Source organism: Rutilus rutilus, assembly GCF_951802725.1.
Source record: "Rutilus rutilus genome assembly, chromosome: 5".
Classification (NCBI taxonomy): Eukaryota; Metazoa; Chordata; class Actinopteri; order Cypriniformes; family Leuciscidae; genus Rutilus; species Rutilus rutilus.
In genome coordinates this window covers 1,370,097-1,390,321 of record NC_140213.1, presented here as the reverse complement: position 1 = coordinate 1,390,321, position 20,225 = coordinate 1,370,097, and the positions used below count along the sequence as shown (strand labels likewise).

The following is a 20,225-nucleotide window of genomic DNA, read 5'->3' as shown; positions in this document are numbered from 1 at the left end:
GTTTTTAAGATGCAATATCAAGTTAAATTTAGTTTTAAAAACGCGCATTTTCGTTTCAACGAATATAATTACTACTGGTGAATATAATCAAGTATCTTTACCATGCTGGACAAACCTGGAGTTACACCCAAAGAAATAACTCGTTTCCATCCTGGAGAGTGACTGACAGCTGTTTTCTCTCTCTCTCTCTCTCTCTCTCTCTCTCTCTCTCTCTCTCTCTCTCTCACACACACACACACACACACATACTCTCTCTCTCTCTCTCTCTCTCTCTCTCACACACACACACACACACACACACACTCTCTCTCTCTCTCTCTCTCTCTCTCTCTCTCTCTCTCTCTCTCTCTCTCTCACACACACACACACACTCACTCACTCTCTCTCTCTGCGCGCTCACGCTGCGCGCGCACTGGACTCTCCTGATTATTATCAGCATTATTCTCCGGACTGTACAATGAAAGCCAAAGCGATCGTACTTTTCCACTCTTGCTACTTTCTATTTTTTCTTCTGTCAGGTGAGTAAAACACCCCTAATGCCCTAACCCGAATGTTCGGATACTTGTTGCTGTTTATTGGGATATTTTGTGCTGTCTATGAGCGACTGAAGTGTAATTTCCAAGAGAGCACATGAGCAGAGAACGGCAACAGACGAGTCAGCTTATTTACTGAGCGTAATGCCCAACATGTGTGTGTTTCGTGTAGTTTGGATTTTGAACCATTAAACATTTCCACTTTTCGCAGGAAAAATAGTTTCTCGAAATACACGGTGACCTTTTTTGTGACAACATTCCCCAATATGCTTTCACACTGTATGCGGTAAATTGTATTTTTTTTTTTTTTTGGAACATCTTTTAGGCACAATAAAGATACTAAACTGGAAAATTATCTTTCTTTATCATCAGATTATTATTATTATTATTATTATTCTGTATTCTTTATTCACAGTGCAGTTTAACATTAGTAAAATTCAAAACATATTTATGCGTGCATTTGCAAATCAAATCTGAAGTTTTAACAACGTTTGATTACTTGTAATCAGGATTACATGATTTTCAAGATAAAGGTTTCAAGACGATTTCTATAATGTTTGAAACTTTGTTACTGCTTCCATAACATCGAGCGCTTTGCTGCATTCCTCATTTGAGTCAGATCTGCTAAATGAATGTAGTTGAGTAGTGTGTGTTCAGCAGCCTCAGATCCTACAAGTAAAGCACTGTAGTTCATCATCCTCTGCTGGCTCATCATGTGCTGTAATGAAGTCTGTCTCTGGCCAGATTCAGGGGTCTCCAGCTCTGATCATGAGCACAGGCTGTTCTCCATCATCTTCTCCAGTTATAACCAGTACATCAGACCAGTGGAGAACGTGTCCGACCCGGTCGTGGTTCAGTTTGAGGTGTCCATGTCACAGCTAGTCAAAGTGGTGAGTGTCTGCTTCTGCTAGTGTCTTTCAGTGAAGAGTTTCCATCAGTCATGATGAGTCTGCGTCTAATTCAAAGAGCGAGTGCTATTCACTCCAGAAGCCTTGACCTCTGACCTCAGGCATGCATGAATCTGTCAGTGTGAGCGAGCTCGTGATTTAATCTCCTCATCTAACCTGCAGTGTGACCCCCACATCTCACTTTAATACAGTTCCTGTCAAGCTGTCTTTCCTTTGTTCTTTCTTTTCTCTAGATCGTGTAATTCAGCTTGATGATGCGTCTGTAATGTATAATGGAGTGAGCTAGCCAAAAAAAGAGGCATTTTCACAATTTCTGCGAATCCAATCATGTCTGTTTGTTATGCTTTAAGGTTTTTAGGGAGGAAATTTCATGCATTTTGGGTTTGAAGCACAAACAACAACACAAATAACAAAGAATGAGTTAAGTGCTATATCGCAGAGGACGTCTGCCAGCAACATTAGTGCACTGAGTTTATATTTTGACATTCGATTGGATGAAACATTTTGGCTCCTATTGTAATAGATGATGTATCAAGTTTTATTGGTCATAAATTAAGTTTCAACAAATCAAAATGGTTTCATTATTTGTGTTTCCATCCAAAGTTGCAAATTTAACTTGTGCACAATATTGAAATATCGCAAAACCAACATCTGAGATGCTGCGATGCGATTGGTCCGCTGGTTAGTCCAGTTATCCAATCACAGCCTCGGCTGAGTTTCCTGTTGCACATCCAGGGATTTATTCAGTAAATGTATTTCCATTGCAGTTTATGTGCGTGACTTCTTATCAGATTAAAAACTGATCTGCCTCAATTGTGCGTGTGCATTTATAATTTTTTAGGCAATATCCCAAAATGTGCATTAAAATAGGTGGATGGAAACATAGCTTTTGATTGTGAGTGTCGTGCGCATTAAAAACAATGTTGTGGAAACATGATTTGCTCTGCGTCCAGCATGTGTTCTCCGACAGCTGGGGGTCTCGTGTGCATCATGAAGCATCTCGAGGCGAAGGGACTCAGGTGTTCCTCGAAGAACAGCCCGTCTGTGAGACTTGCCTGGAGAATGATTGCTCATGACAGCATGTGTCTTCTTTAAGCTCTGAAATATTAATCTAGAGCCGTCTTGTATCCCCCGCAGGTGATTTCTCTGAGACTCTCTGTTCCTCTTTCCACAGGATGAGGTGAACCAGATTATGGAGACCAATCTTTGGCTGAGACATGTAAGCTCATGCTTTATTCATGCTCATCCAATGGCCAGTGATTCATTCAGATCACTCAACACTGTTTCATTCGCTGTCTTTGGGGTCACTGTTTAAAATGATCGGTAGAGGAATAATGATGTGAGCTTCTCCTGTAAAATATGAATCATGAACAGACCTTTTAATAGATAATAATAGGTCAAACCCATGTTAATGGTGCTCAAAAGTTCCATTAAGTCAAGTCTGTCCACTTTATAGATAATTCAGATTTAGACTGATAATGCATTTAGGATCAGCAATACAATGTGTTAGATTTACAAACCATGCATTAATAGGAAAAACATAGGAAAGAAATAGGAAAAGAGGCTGGAGTCTTAAAGATCGGTGATGTCGGTGATGTGAGCGGTGATGTCAACAAGCAAAGTTGGCCGAAAACTATGACTATGATTACCTAATGATGATTAACCTAAAATTCTAGTTCCTGACAAATGTGTTCTGTGGCTCGCTTTAAAACATTGAAGATTGTGTATCATGAAACCGAGTTGATTGGGAAAGTGTTGAGCTTGAGCTCTGAAAGCTTTGGAAATTTTCTTTGTGTTGAAGTGCATCTTAAATATTGTGCTATAAAAGTTTGAAGATTGGCATAAAAAAGGCTGATGATGACGATGATGAAGATGATGAAGATGATGTTAGCTCATTTGGTGATTGCAGAAAATCGGAACTTAAATTGATTACATTTACTCTGAATGTGTTTAAAGAATCAAAAAATTGTTGCAATGAATTTCTTCAAGACATTTTTCAATTATATTATGATTCTAAGCACTATTACATTTGAAATATATTAGTCCAAACTCATTATTACTGCTTTATAAGTTTCTGTATAAGAATTCCTCCTTCTGTCAGAAGATTAATAATGGTTTACATAGACAGCGCACCAGATGAAGAAGTAAGCGTTCTCCAGGACACGATGATGAGAGGATTGTGATCTCAGTAATGTTGATTCCCAGATGTCTAATTGTCTAATATTTTAATTAAATGAAGACTGGAAATGCTCTACTTAAACAACACAGCTTAAGATTGCCAGAAATGAAGGAAGTGCATCTCATAATTTGTTGAGTGATTATGCGAAGAGGATTTTTGAAAAATCTCTGTCCAAGAAAAAAACTAGCAAAGATGGCCAGCTCAAATTAAGCAAGATCGACCTCATGTTAAATCTTCTGGAGATAATCGTGCCGGTCATTAACGTTTGAATGGTCAAGATAATCTAATTTAATGCATAGTTCATTCTCCTGGCTGGCAAGTCTTACAAAATATTTTAGCAACTGACCTAGACAATAGAAATAACTATAAAACGATCCTTTTCTTTGTCTTTTATTACTGTATGTCCTTTCTGCTGCAGAGAGGGTTTCGCTGTTGCTCTGAGACGACCTGGAGAATAACAAATGAGAGGATGGCTTATAGCCATGTCTTTGAAACACACTTAATATCTTAATGTCAAACGATTCCTCGGCCAGAGCCCAGCAGTCCTTCAGCAAACTCTCCTGGTTCAAGTTCTCCTGGGAAACGATATTACTCAGCAAATACTTGGGAAGGAATTTAAAATGCTTTTAAAAAAAAACTTGTATATAGGTTTTTAAATAGCTATTTTACACTATTTCAACTTGTTACTTGCCATGAAAATAGCCAAGGATCTTCCTGAACATCTAGTGATTGCCTTAGAATACCTGATGTAAATCAGCATTATACACTAGTCTGATGCAAATATAATGTTCTCAAATGTTCAAAACATGCTTTTTCTTGGTTATATGAAACATTCCATCGTATCATTCTTCAATCATTATGGGAACGTCACTTTTAAATGTTCTCTGAACGTTCTGAAACAAAAATGTTAGATGAAGATCCAACTAAAATGTTTCAGGAAAAAACCTTCCATGAACGATGTATAAATACTGTTTTTGTTCTAACGTTTTGAGAACGTTATTAAAGACCAGGGAACTGTTGTATTAATGTTACTGGAAGAACGTTTGATCATAACTTTGAGAGAACATTTCCTGATATTGTGTGCATAAAAAAACCCCTCTGAACTCTTTCCAATCTCCATAGATTTGGAATGATTATAAGCTGAGGTGGAATCCCAAGGATTTCGGAGGGGTCGAGTTTATCCGTGTTCCCTCCAAGAAGATTTGGAAGCCGGACATTGTGTTGTACAACAAGTAAGTGCGCCGGATCCGTTCTGCTCCTCGTTTCATTATTACGGATTTCATAGGGGTGTAACGAGACCCTCATGATCACGAACTCACGATATTACTGCGATACTCTAAGACTTATGGTGAAAGGTTAACAAAAGAATAACTGTTGATTAAAATGCTAAATTTGATATTACATTGTGTGTGTAAATGAATAGTCTTGGACTTGGTGCTGAAACCCAGAGCACAGGACAATAGAGACGCCAGAATAACTATATTCATGATTCTGAAGATGAAAACGGAATTATTGTAGATGAATATGCTTGATCTCTGTCACCGACTAAAATAATGTAGGACTCTTTATACTGTAACATCAGACATCTGGCATTATCAGGACACACAAATATTCCCCCATTGCATTATTCTACATTATATTCTACATTATATATAGTAGTTTAATGTAGTTCTGACACTAAAACTCTGAAAACTTGATTTTTTTCTCACACAGTAATTTTCATTTCGGGTGAACTATCCACAATACATGTTGTTGCAGTTTAGTATTGCGATATACTGCGCCAGCCCTCGTCCTTCACGGTGTGTCTCTGTTTCCGAAACCGCAGTGCAGTGGGAGATTTCCAGGTGGACGATAAAACGAAAGCTCTTCTGCGCTACAACGGAGACGTGACCTGGATCCCGCCGGCCATCTTTAAAAGCTCCTGCAAGATCGACGTCACATACTTCCCGTTCGACTACCAGAACTGCACCATGAAGTTCGGCTCGTGGACCTACGACAAGGCCAAGATCGACCTGGTGCTCATCGGATCCACCGTCAACCTCAATGATTTCTGGGAAAGCGGAGAGTGGACGATCATCGACGCGCCCGGATACAAACACGACATCAAGTATAACTGCTGCGAGGAGATCTACACGGACATCACGTACTCGCTCTACATCCGCCGCCTGCCTCTGTTCTACACCATCAACATGATCATTCCCTGTCTGCTCATCTCCTTCCTCACGGTCCTGGTGTTCTACCTGCCCTCGGACTGCGGCGAGAAGATCACGCTGTGCATCTCCGTCCTGCTCTCGCTCACGGTGTTCCTGCTGGTGATCACCGAGACCATCCCGTCCACGTCTCTCGTCATCCCTCTGATCGGAGAGTACCTTCTGTTCACCATGATCTTCGTCACGCTCTCCATCGTGATCACGGTGTTCGTGCTGAACGTGCACTACCGCACGCCGAAGACACACACCATGCCGGGTTGGGTGAGGCGGGTCTTCCTGGGTTTGCTCCCGCGGGTCATGTTCATGACGAGGCCTGGGAAAGACCCGGAGAGACCCGGGAGACCCGAGAGACCCGAGAGACCCGGTGCTCTTCACGCTCCAGCTTCCCCTGGTGAAAAACTTATATGCTAAGTATACTTGCGGCCAGACTAAATTAGTATACTTCAAGTGTGTTAATGATTAGTTCAATTGAAGTGTGCTATTTTGAAACAACTCATTTTGTACCAAGTATATTTTAGTTGTAATTAAATTGTAGTAAAGCATAACTTTTAGTGTACTTTTGTGTGCTAAATTGGAACAACTTCAAGTATACTTAGTATACGTTAAGTATATGCCTGTGCAGGGACTAATCGCATGCTTGATTAGTGATACTAAAGTGTACTTTATTTTAGTTACAAGTACATCACAAATTCATTACGAGTGTCTTCGAAACATTCAAGCAAAATACCATAATTGTATTATATTTGAGTAAAAAGTACATGCTCAGTAATACCTTTGGCTTATTCCAAATACTACACATTGCACTTTGTCTTCAATAACAAATGCACATTAATAAACAAATATTACTTAGCTGTACTTTGTACAATATACTGTTGTATACTATAATGTATTTTGATATATACTTTCAATGCATTGTTACAATGATCATTTCCAGCACACAGTTAAAAATATACCTAAAATATTTTTTAAAGTAAAGTTTAAAGTTTTTATGTAAAAAAAATGAACTGAATTTTCATTTTAAGTAATTTTTTTCTAAAATATATTTTTAGAAAATGTACTAAAGTACACTTATTTTAAAGTGTGTTAAAAGTTGTATTGTGAAAACAGACAAAAGCATGATGCTGATATACTTTAAAGATATTTAAAGATAGTACCAATTTTTGTTAGTATATTTGCAATGTACTTTTGAAAAAGGGAATATATTTCAAATACTATACAGCAGTGTTACTCAATGCACGGCTCGTCAAGCTTTAATGTCGGTGAATAACACGGTGATATGATCATGCAGTCAATATACAGATCTTTCATAAAAACATTAAAAACAAGTAGGGTTATATATTCTGGGATGAATATATTCTATAAGTCCTGCTTTTTTTGTCATTAAGGGAAGCATCTTGTCTCAGTTACAAATCTGACTGGTAAATCATAAAGAATGATTTTTGCATATTGTATGTTCAGGGATGACAGATTGATAAGCAGAAATGGTATTTATGTCTGGATGTAACTTTTGATTCTTTGCGATGAAAGTGTCTCTCCTACTGACAGTAGGTGAAGAATAAAGTCTACCTTTCCTTCACTAGGGTCCACCAAAGCTCGCCGTCCTCATCTGCTCCTGTGCTCCACTGAGCTCCACAACCTGGCCGAGGCGTCTGGGTTTCTGCGTGGAGAATGCAGATGTACGTGTTGCTGGAATCATCACGGCACCAGCGAAGCGGGAGAAGACGCCGGAGCGAGTCCCGGTTCCAGCTCCCAGTCCTCGGATGGGTTTCTGTGCGCGTCGGCTCTCTCGCCGCGGGTCCGAGAGGCCATCGAGAGCGTCAAGTATATCGCAGAGAACATGAGGCTTCAGAACGAGGCCAAGGAGGTGAGAGAACTGCAGCTGAAGCATGTCATTCAGCCGAGCGAGGCGTCCTTTGACTTGTTTTAACCCTGTGAAATAGTTGCATTTATGCATTTGACATTATATTTCATTAAAGGGATCATTTTAATGCATTCCATGGAAGTTAAACAAACTTGCGTCACTAACACCTACGGCTCCACGATTATGACAAAAATCATAATTGTTGATTAGTCCTTTGAAATTGTGATTGCGATTATTAATTACGATTATCACAATATACATTGAATAGCTTTATACCAGTGGTTCTCAACTGGTTTGGCTATGGGACCCACATTTTCCCATGATCATCAAGCCAAGACCCCCTTTATTAGGATATATATATAGTCAACATTTGAAGTGGATCAAAAAAGTTCATCACAGTTGTCCAAAGACATGAACGGGTATTGTTCAAAATTATTGTATTACTTTGATGAACTGTTTTGATCCACTTCAAATGTTGACTACTGTATATATATATATATATATAGGCCTATTATAATAAATTTGTTCACATAAAAATTGTTGACACACACACACACACAAGTACTGTCCCCCTTTACTTAACATACACATACATTTTAAGAATTTGACTAATACTGATAAATAAACATAGGATTGTTGTGGTGTTGTTTGTGTTTATTGCTGTTAATATCCACTGTATTAACGACTCTCTCAACTCCAGGATCGCTCTCCTGACTCTCGCGATCACTCCTCTCTTCCCAACCATCACTACACTACATCCCTCCCTTTGTTAGTATTAGAGAACTTAAATACTACACAAAAACAAATTACCCTTCATTTTAACAGCTTTGTTAAAAGTGTTAAGTGTTTCCTAGCTCCATCTTCTTGTGTCTGAAGCAAAACTGCTCCAAGTCCGACTGGACTTCCATCACTGATCACAACTGTTGGAGCATTTATGTTGAAGTATGCTAGGCCTGGCTCACTAGTCTTTTAAATGCATTTTCTGCTTCAGATGACCACTGCCACTCTTGTCCTTGTCTGGTCAGTTTTCGGAGAGGCTCAGACAGATTTGCATAATTGAGAACAAACATAATCAAAAATCCACAAGTGCCTAGGAATGAAGGTCTGGGAGCGTTACAGACTGCTTCAACCTTTCGTGGATCTGGTTTTATTCCGTCCGCTGTGACAACATGAGCCAAAATCTCAATCTGCTTAAGTCCAAAGAAACATTTTTATTTATTCAAGGTCAGTCCCTGTTCTTGGAATTTTTGAAAAACATTTCTCAGTCTTTGCTCCAGCTCATTTTTATTTTCAGCAAACACGACCACGTCATCCATGTAGCACACCACACCTGGCATCCCACATCACATAGGGCCCTATCTTGCACCCAGCGCAATAGACTTTGTACACCGACGCATGTATCATTCCTATTTTGCACCCGCGCAAAGCGGACTTTTCCCTCCACAGGTGCACGTCGGTTAACTAAGAAATACACTTGCGCTCCTGGGGCGGTTCAGCGCAAAGAGGAGGCGTGTTCCGGCGCAAACGTTCCCTCATGCTATTTTACAGGTTTAGAAAACAATTGCCCCACTGACCGAAAAAAAAAACAGTTTAAAGTCAGTGGCGCGTTGCGCATGTTATTCATATGCTATTTTAAGGGCGCATGCTTGGCCTTAATCAATGTAGCGTGTGCACAACGCGCATACACTCTCCTTCTCTCATCTACACACAGACACAGCAGTTATCATTTTTGCAAATCATACATTATTACGATAGATAGATAGATAGATAGATAGATAGACATTTTATTATAAAAGCATACATCTAGCTTACACATTTACCCAAATTATCATACGCCTGTTTAACCGAAGTTAATTTGGGTGTGTTTCTCCATCCCCAACGTCCCTGACGAGAACGTCGGTCTCCTCGGCTGTGAACCGCTCATGTCGTGCGTCTGACAAATCCGCCGTTATAATAGCAATCCGCCATGGAACAAGCACGCCTGCTCTTAAAGGGAATGTGAGATGACGCTCTGATTGGTTTATATCACGTTACGCCCAAACCACACCTATGAGTAATGAAGCTACTTCAGACCAACACATTTTAGATTTGCGTCGGGAGCAAGAGTCATTTATCCCGCCGGTATAATAGTCCGAAATTTTCGCATGTGTTTTTCCGTATTCGTGAATATTCGTGATTCGGTGGCTCTAAACTGTCAAAACACCATTCAAAATGCTTGCTACGGACGCGAAAAACGCAGAAAATCGAACCTGATTAGATTTTTTTTTTGACGGACGAAAGTTTCGGAGGCAGTGTGCAAGCGTGAGTGACATAACGTGAGGTCGTATTTATTTTATAACGTGCGAAAACTTCGGATGTGAATTTCGGACTCAGTGTGCAAGGGCCTTAAGAGTCTTTCCACGTTACATGCTCGTACTTTCTTTTGTGCTTTATATTTAGTGAAGTGATATACAGCGTGTGCAATTGAAGAGTGTGCGCTATTAGCGCAGGATAACGACTGACAGTTCAGCTCGGTTATTCTGAGGTGAGAGACTCTTTATTTCAGCGGACACTAACGTCACTGGTAGTTCCTGTTGTGCTGGTTCTCTGAAGTAATCGTGATTTGCCTCTCACAACGTAACATGCTCTAAACACACATGCTCTAAACACACACACATGCTCTAAACACACATGCTCTAAACACACACACATGCTCTAAACACACATGCTCTAAACACACACACATGCTCTAAACACACATGCTCTAAACACACACACATGCTCTAAACACACATGCTCTAAACACACACACATGCTCTAAACACACACACATGCTCTAAACACACACACATGCTCTAAACACACACACATGCTCTAAACACACATGCTCTAAACACACACACATGCTCTAAACACACACACATGCTCTAAACACACGCATGTTCTAAACACACATGCTCTAAACACACACACACATGCTCTAAACACACATGCTCTAAACACACACACATGCTCTAAACACACATGCTCTAAACACACACACATGCTCTAAACACACACACATGCTCTAAACACACACACACATGCTCTAAACACACATGCTCTAAACACACATGCTCTAAACACACACACATGCTCTAAACACACACATGTTCTAAACACACATGCTCTAAACACACACACATGCTCTAAACACACATGCTCTAAACACACACATGCTCTAAACACACACACATGCTCTAAACACACACACACACACACATGCTCTAAACACACATGCTCTAAACACACACACATGCTCTAAACACACACACATGCTCTAAACACACACACACATGCTCTAAACACACGCATGTTCTAAACACACATGCTCTAAACACACACACACACATGCTCTAAACACACATGCTCTAAACACACACATGCTCTAAACACACATGCTCTAAACACACACACATGCTCTAAACACACACACATGCTCTAAACACACACACACATGCTCTAAACACACACACACACATGCTCTAAACACACATGCTCTAAACACACACACACACATGCTCTAAACACACACACACATGCTCTAAACACACATGCTCTAAACACACACACACATGCTCTAAACACACACACATGCTCTAAACACACACACATGCTCTAAACACACGCATGTTCTAAACACACATGCTCTAAACACACACACATGCTCTAAACACACACACATGCTCTAAACACACACACACATGCTCTAAACACACGCATGTTCTAAACACACATGCTCTAAACACACACACACACATGCTCTAAACACACATGCTCTAAACACACACATGCTCTAAACACACATGCTCTAAACACACACACATGCTCTAAACACACACACATGCTCTAAACACACACACACATGCTCTAAACACACACACACACATGCTCTAAACACACATGCTCTAAACACACACACACATGCTCTAAACACACACACATGCTCTAAACACACATGCTCTAAACACACACACATGCTCTAAACACACACACATGCTCTAAACACACACACACATGCTCTAAACACACGCATGTTCTAAACACACATGCTCTAAACACACACACACATGCTCTAAACACACATGCTCTAAACACACACACATGCTCTAAACACACACACATGCTCTAAACACACACACACACATGCTCTAAACACACATGCTCTAAACACACACACATGCTCTAAACACACACACATGCTCTAAACACACACACATGCTCTAAACACACACACATGCTCTAAACACACGCATGTTCTAAACACACATGCTCTAAACACACACACACATGCTCTAAACACACACACATGCTCTAAACACACATGCTCTAAACACACACACATGCTCTAAACACACACACATGCTCTAAACACACACACACATGCTCTAAACACACATGCTCTAAACACACATGCTCTAAACACACACACATGCTCTAAACACACACATGTTCTAAACACACATGCTCTAAACACACACACACATGCTCTAAACACACATGCTCTAAACACACACATGCTCTAAACACACATGCTCTAAACACACATGCTCTAAACACACACACATGCTCTAAACACACACACATGCTCTAAACACACACACACATGCTCTAAACACACGCATGTTCTAAACACACATGCTCTAAACACACACACACACACATGCTCTAAACACACATGCTCTAAACACACACATGCTCTAAACACACATGCTCTAAACACACACACATGCTCTAAACACACACACATGCTCTAAACACACACACACATGCTCTAAACACACACACACACATGCTCTAAACACACATGCTCTAAACACACACACACACATGCTCTAAACACACACACACATGCTCTAAACACACATGCTCTAAACACACACACACATGCTCTAAACACACACACATGCTCTAAACACACACACATGCTCTAAACACACGCATGTTCTAAACACACATGCTCTAAACACACACACACATGCTCTAAACACACACACATGCTCTAAACACACACACACATGCTCTAAACACACGCATGTTCTAAACACACATGCTCTAAACACACACACACACATGCTCTAAACACACATGCTCTAAACACACACATGCTCTAAACACACATGCTCTAAACACACACACATGCTCTAAACACACACACATGCTCTAAACACACACACACATGCTCTAAACACACACACACACATGCTCTAAACACACATGCTCTAAACACACACACACATGCTCTAAACACACACACATGCTCTAAACACACATGCTCTAAACACACACACATGCTCTAAACACACACACATGCTCTAAACACACACACACATGCTCTAAACACACACACATGCTCTAAACACACGCATGTTCTAAACACACATGCTCTAAACACACACACACATGCTCTAAACACACATGCTCTAAACACACACACATGCTCTAAACACACACACATGCTCTAAACACACACACACACATGCTCTAAACACACACACACACACACACATGCTCTAAACACACATGCTCTAAACACACACACACATGCTCTAAACACACACACACACATGCTCTAAACACACATGCTCTAAACACACACACACATGCTCTAAACACACACACACATGCTCTAAACACACACACATGCTCTAAACACACGCATGTTCTAAACACACATGCTCTAAACACACACACACATGCTCTAAACACACATGCTCTAAACACACATGCTCTAAACACACACACATGCTCTAAACACACATGCACTAAACACACATGCTCTAAACACACACACATGCTCTAAACACACATGCTCTAAACACACACACATGCTCTAAACACACACACACATGCTCTAAACACACATGCTCTAAACACACACACATGCTCTAAACACACACACACATGCTCTAAACACACACACATGCTCTAAACACACACACACATGCTCTAAACACACATGCTCTAAACACACATGCTCTAAACACACACACATGCTCTAAACACACACATGTTCTAAACACACATGCTCTAAACACACACACACACATGCTCTAAACACACATGCTCTAAACACACACATGCTCTAAACACACACACACATGCTCTAAACACACGCATGTTCTAAACACACATGCTCTAAACACACACACACACATGCTCTAAACACACATGCTCTAAACACACACATGCTCTAAACACACATGCTCTAAACACACACACATGCTCTAAACACACACACATGCTCTAAACACACACACACATGCTCTAAACACACACACACACATGCTCTAAACACACATGCTCTAAACACACACACACATGCTCTAAACACACACACACACATGCTCTAAACACACATGCTCTAAACACACACACATGCTCTAAACACACACACATGCTCTAAACACACACACACATGCTCTAAACACACGCATGTTCTAAACACACATGCTCTAAACACACACACACATGCTCTAAACACACATGCTCTAAACACACACACATGCTCTAAACACACACACATGCTCTAAACACACACACACACATGCTCTAAACACACACACACACATGCTCTAAACACACATGCTCTAAACACACACACACATGCTCTAAACACACACACACACATGCTCTAAACACACATGCTCTAAACACACACACACATGCTCTAAACACACACACACATGCTCTAAACACACACACATGCTCTAAACACACGCATGTTCTAAACACACATGCTCTAAACACACACACACATGCTCTAAACACACATGCTCTAAACACACATGCTCTAAACACACACACATGCTCTAAACACACATGCTCTAAACACACATGCTCTAAACACACACACATGCTCTAAACACACATGCTCTAAACACACACACACATGCTCTAAACACACATGCTCTAAACACACACACATGCTCTAAACACACACATGTTCTAAACACACATGCTCTAAACACACACACACATGCTCTAAACACACATGCTCTAAACACACATGCTCTAAACACACACACATGCTCTAAACACACACACATGCTCTAAACACACACACACACATGCTCTAAACACACACACACACATGCTCTAAACACACATGCTCTAAACACACACACACATGCTCTAAACACACACACACACATGCTCTAAACACACATGCTCTAAACACACACACACATGCTCTAAACACACACACACATGCTCTAAACACACACACATGCTCTAAACACACGCATGTTCTAAACACACATGCTCTAAACACACACACACATGCTCTAAACACACATGCTCTAAACACACATGCTCTAAACACACACACATGCTCTAAACACACATGCTCTAAACACACATGCTCTAAACACACACACATGCTCTAAACACACATGCTCTAAACACACACACACATGCTCTAAACACACATGCTCTAAACACACACACATGCTCTAAACACACACATGTTCTAAACACACATGCTCTAAACACACACACACATGCTCTAAACACACATGCTCTAAACACACACATGCTCTAAACACACATGCTCTAAACACACATGCTCTAAACACACACACATGCTCTAAACACACACACATGCTCTAAACACACACACACACATGCTCTAAACACACGCATGTTCTAAACACACATGCTCTAAACACACACACACACATGCTCTAAACACACATGCTCTAAACACACACATGCTCTAAACACACATGCTCTAAACACACACACATGCTCTAAACACACACACATGCTCTAAACACACACACACATGCTCTAAACACACACACACACACATGCTCTAAACACACATGCTCTAAACACACACACACATGCTCTAAACACACACACACACATGCTCTAAACACACATGCTCTAAACACACACACATGCTCTAAACACACACACATGCTCTAAACACACACACACATGCTCTAAACACACGCATGTTCTAAACACACATGCTCTAAACACACACACACATGCTCTAAACACACATGCTCTAAACACACACACATGCTCTAAACACACACACACACATGCTCTAAACACACACACACACATGCTCTAAACACACATGCTCTAAACACACACACACATGCTCTAAACACACACACACACACATGCTCTAAACACACATGCTCTAAACACACACACACATGCTCTAAACACACACACACATGCTCTAAACACACACACATGCTCTAAACACACGCATGTTCTAAACACACATGCTCTAAACACACACACACATGCTCTAAACACACATGCTCTAAACACACATGCTCTAAACACACACACATGCTCTAAACACACATGCTCTAAACACACACACATGCTCTAAACACACACACACACATGCTCTAAACACACACACATGCTCTAAACACACACACACATGCTCTAAACACACATGCTCTAAACACACATGCTCTAAACACACACACATGCTCTAAACACACACATGTTCTAAACACACATGCTCTAAACACACACACACATGTTCTAAACACACATGCTCTAAACACACACACATGCTCTAAACACACACACATGCTCTAAACACCTGCATGTTCTAAACACACATGCTCTAAACACACACACACATGCTCTAAACACACATGCTCTAAACACACATGCTCTAAACACACACATGCTCTAAACACACACACACATGCTCTAAACACACATGCTCTAAACACACACACACATGCTCTAAACACACACACACATGCTCTAAACACACATGCTCTAAACACACACACACATGCTCTAAACACACACACACATGCTCTAAACACACACATGCTCTAAACACACACACACATGCTCTAAACACACATGCTCTAAACACACACATGCTCTAAACACACACACACATGCTCTAAACACACCTCTTAATCATGTAGAATAATGTAAGTTGACTTTTTTTGTAATCACGGCTTTGATCCGTTCTCATAATCGCGATGAGAAATTTGATGAATTGTGCAGCCCTACTAACACCATGTTTTATTGTTTGAGCCACTGGAACATGAAATGGAATAATAGTCAGTTTATTGAACTTTTTAGACAATATTTAAAATAAAAAAAATCTAAAAATGTACAGATGCATTTTGTGTTGAGTGTCATATTTGATGCATCAGGCTTTTATGGCTCATATAGTCTGATAAAGTGAGAATATGGAGGAAAAAAACAAGTTTTATTCAAAAGCCCAAACTGAGCAACAATATGCACTTTTGTGCAGATGCTGATATTTATATGAAACTCTGATGCTTGTAAATCAAGGAGATCCTTATAACAGTTACAGCAGATGCTGACATAAAATGCATATAAATATCAATATTTGCCAGTAAGATGATATTTAATGCTTAGTTTTATGTTCAAAGCTCTGTAGTTTTAAAACATAATGCAATGATGATTGAGAGATGAACTAATTCCTCAAAAGCCTGATGATCATATTTTAAATACTCATGATTTTTATAAGAAATGATGGATAATCAAGTAAACCTCAGTTGCTTCTGTCCAGTTGAAATATTACTAACAATATTAAAGTTATTCTTACTTTTACAGTGCAGTTTTGACAGCAGAAAGACACGTGCAGCACAAGCTGAAGGAGGATGTTTGGTACAATATACTAAAATACTTTAACTTGATCAAAAAGTCTAAAGAATCCATCAGACGACAGAAGGACTGTGAGGTTGTGTGCGACAGGTTTTCCAGAAGCCTTGGAGTTTTGATTATCAAATATGATGCATCAGACTTTAATGTCCTGCTCTTCCGACTCTGGTCTCCGCAGGTCCAGGATGACTGGAAGTATGTTGCCATGGTGATTGACCGGATCTTCCTGTGGGTGTTCGTGCTGGTGTGTATTCTGGGAACGGCCGGACTCTTTCTCCAGCCGCTCCTGTTGGCCGAGGACATGTGACGCAGACTTTACATCGCAACATTTTGATAGTCGGAATCTAATTTTAGCAACCCTAGCAATGCATTTTTTACATATTTATATCATGCTTCGTTTAGAGCTGAATGAAAAGACAGTTTGCTGGACCTCTGAGGGTTAAATCATGGATCTACATCACGGACTTTAGGAAGGTTTCTCTGCATGCAACCCTGTCACCTTAAACAAGGCTAAAAACAGTGTCTTAAAGAATCATTTATTTGCCCTCGAGTTGTTCATTTTTTCTTTTGTGGTTCCAGAAATTTTGTATTCGGAAAAATTCTCAGTATTTTTCCATAGTTCATATACCTGCAAAATACGGGAACTTGTTTCCGCCATGAAATAACTTTTTATCTGACAATTCAGATTTTTTTTTTTTTTTTACTGATTGTTTTCTCAGAATTGTGTTTTTGTGTGTTTTGTATTTTAAATCAGAATTACCAGATAAAAAGTCTTATTTTTTTATTTTATTGTGGTAATGGGTTTCCATACCAAAATAGCATACAGGTAGTCTGTACAACTTGTGCTGTGTTAAACAGTGTCACGATGAACAGACTAAACCTGAAGCTGCGCGCGAGGATCGAGGATGCTGAGACATTAGAGGTCCGTGTCCTCGGGATGAAACGAGCTGTGAAGATTCCTCAGAGATTCTGCTTTGGTCTTCCAGGGAAAATTAACAGCATACAGGGTTTTTTTAATATATATATTTATTATCCCTTTAAAGTGTATTCAAATGTGACAACTCGAGATATGGCTGCTGTTTTTTGTCATTTATGATCATTTTGTTACATAAAAAAAAAAAAAAAAAAATTCTAACAAAAAAACCTGTCAGACTTTTTTTTTATTTTATTTTTTTTATAGACTTAGAAAAAGTCAAATCTCTTTGTGTTCACACGTACTTTCAGCGCCACCTAGTGGTTACTTTGAGCAAGTCCCAGGGAACTAGTCCATATGACTTGGCCATTACTGATAAAGTCAGTGAATAAATGTGTTGTAATTCAGTATCTAAAACTATCAATGCAATCCCGTGTTGTTTTCCCAACATGTAATAATTGCCTGTTCACTGTACATGTTAATATATTCTTAATGTATAATGTAAATCTTTGATGCACATTTCCAACAATCCTGCAAATAAAGAAACACTGAGAACATCATCTGTTCTTCTGTCAACGAGGATGTTCTTGTGAGAATTATGTATTTCACACTCATATCTGCCTTTGGCTGCATTGATATCGACCACATCTTTCTAACGCAACCTATTAATAATAGCAGCAGTGTGTGTTGTATTGAATTACATCTTCATATGCACATCCCTACCGAGGATAATTCAAGGGTTTCTCAGTTTACAGGGTTTTTTTTCAACTGTTTACACACATTTAAAAAACTTTGCCTCTTTTTTTCTCAAAACTTTACACACAAATCCAAGAATTGCACACAGAACACAAAATGAAGCACTGCATTCAGAATATCACAAACATCTCAAAAGCAAACATTTGTCTTGCACTGCACCTTTGCCATAATATATATTTTTGTATATATCATTTACACACAGTTATTCAAAACCTAAAGCTCTTCTTTCAGTACATTTCTGTACAAGATTGAAAGTAATTGACAGAGATATTAAAAAATTCACGGTAAATGTGAAAGCAAGATTGAAACCAAACTTTTTTTTTTTCTACTGTAAGCATTTGTGGTTGTGAATACGGTATTACACAGTCCGAAAAACCTAAAACTCGACCTTTGACCTGTTTATAGGCCTATTCTAAAGCCATGATTGGTTGGTGTTCAGTAAAGCAATGAGTGTTTGTGTGTGTGTGAGGAGTGTGTGTGTGTGTGTGTGTGTGTGTGTGTGTGTGTGTGTGTGTGTGTGTGTGTGTGTGTGTGTGTGTGTGTGTGTGTGTGTGTGTGTGTGTGTGTGTGTGTGTGTGTGTGAGGAGGAACTGGAGGAACACAGCAGGACAGTCGGCGGAAGTTAATAAGAACATTGTCACGGATTCAACCATCAACGCAGAGGCAATCATCACAACTGGCGACAACATCCAACTCCTTGACACTCAAAACATCAGAAGGACAATAATCGATCACTTCCATTTGCGTATGACACAGCACTGGACAGGCCTACGCCTACAGGGACAACTGGCCTGCCTGCCCTGTGCCGACCATAACGTATCACACACAGTTCTGAAGAACACAGCCCTACAAGATGACATCTACAGATTCACAATTAAAGCTCGTCTTCAGGTACTACCAACAAAGTCCAACTTAGCAACATGGTTTCCATCTGCACATGAGCCGTTCTGCCTGCAACATCACAGCCGGCAAAGAGAGACGATCGCGCACATCCTTAATGGCTGCTCTGCCTACCCAGGACTGTACATCGCACGCCACGACCGTATAGTTGCACTCTCAGTGAAGGAGCTCAGAGACAGTGCCAACCTTACCACAATCCATTGTAACGAAAAGATCAAGACAGACTGGTTCTCCCCCCCACACGAACAGTGCGCTACATTGGAAATTGCCATAAATCACTTACCAAATACACCTGACATAGTTGTAATTAATGA

The 20,225-nt window shown here is 40.0% G+C and overlaps 1 protein-coding gene across 2 annotated transcripts; it reads left to right on the top strand.

Annotated features, from left to right (window-relative positions):
* The first annotated feature begins 376 nt into the window (after positions 1–376).
* Positions 377–18,831, top strand: chrna3 (cholinergic receptor, nicotinic, alpha 3). Of its 2 annotated transcripts, XM_084409208.1 has the most exons (7): positions 377–518; positions 1,278–1,423; positions 2,616–2,660; positions 4,743–4,852; positions 5,446–6,221; positions 7,411–7,694; positions 17,521–18,831. In XM_084409208.1, the coding sequence occupies exons 1-7, from the start codon at positions 458–460 to the stop codon at positions 17,647–17,649; spliced, it is 1,551 nt and encodes a 516-aa protein (XP_084265334.1). In that variant the 5' UTR covers positions 377–457; the 3' UTR covers positions 17,650–18,831. The 2 variants fall into 2 exon arrangements, with proteins under 2 accessions (XP_084265334.1, XP_084265335.1); XM_084409209.1 differs by lacking the exon at positions 377–518 and having other exon boundaries at positions 1,351–1,423; positions 2,579–2,660.
* The last annotated feature ends 1,394 nt before the right edge of the window (positions 18,832–20,225 follow it).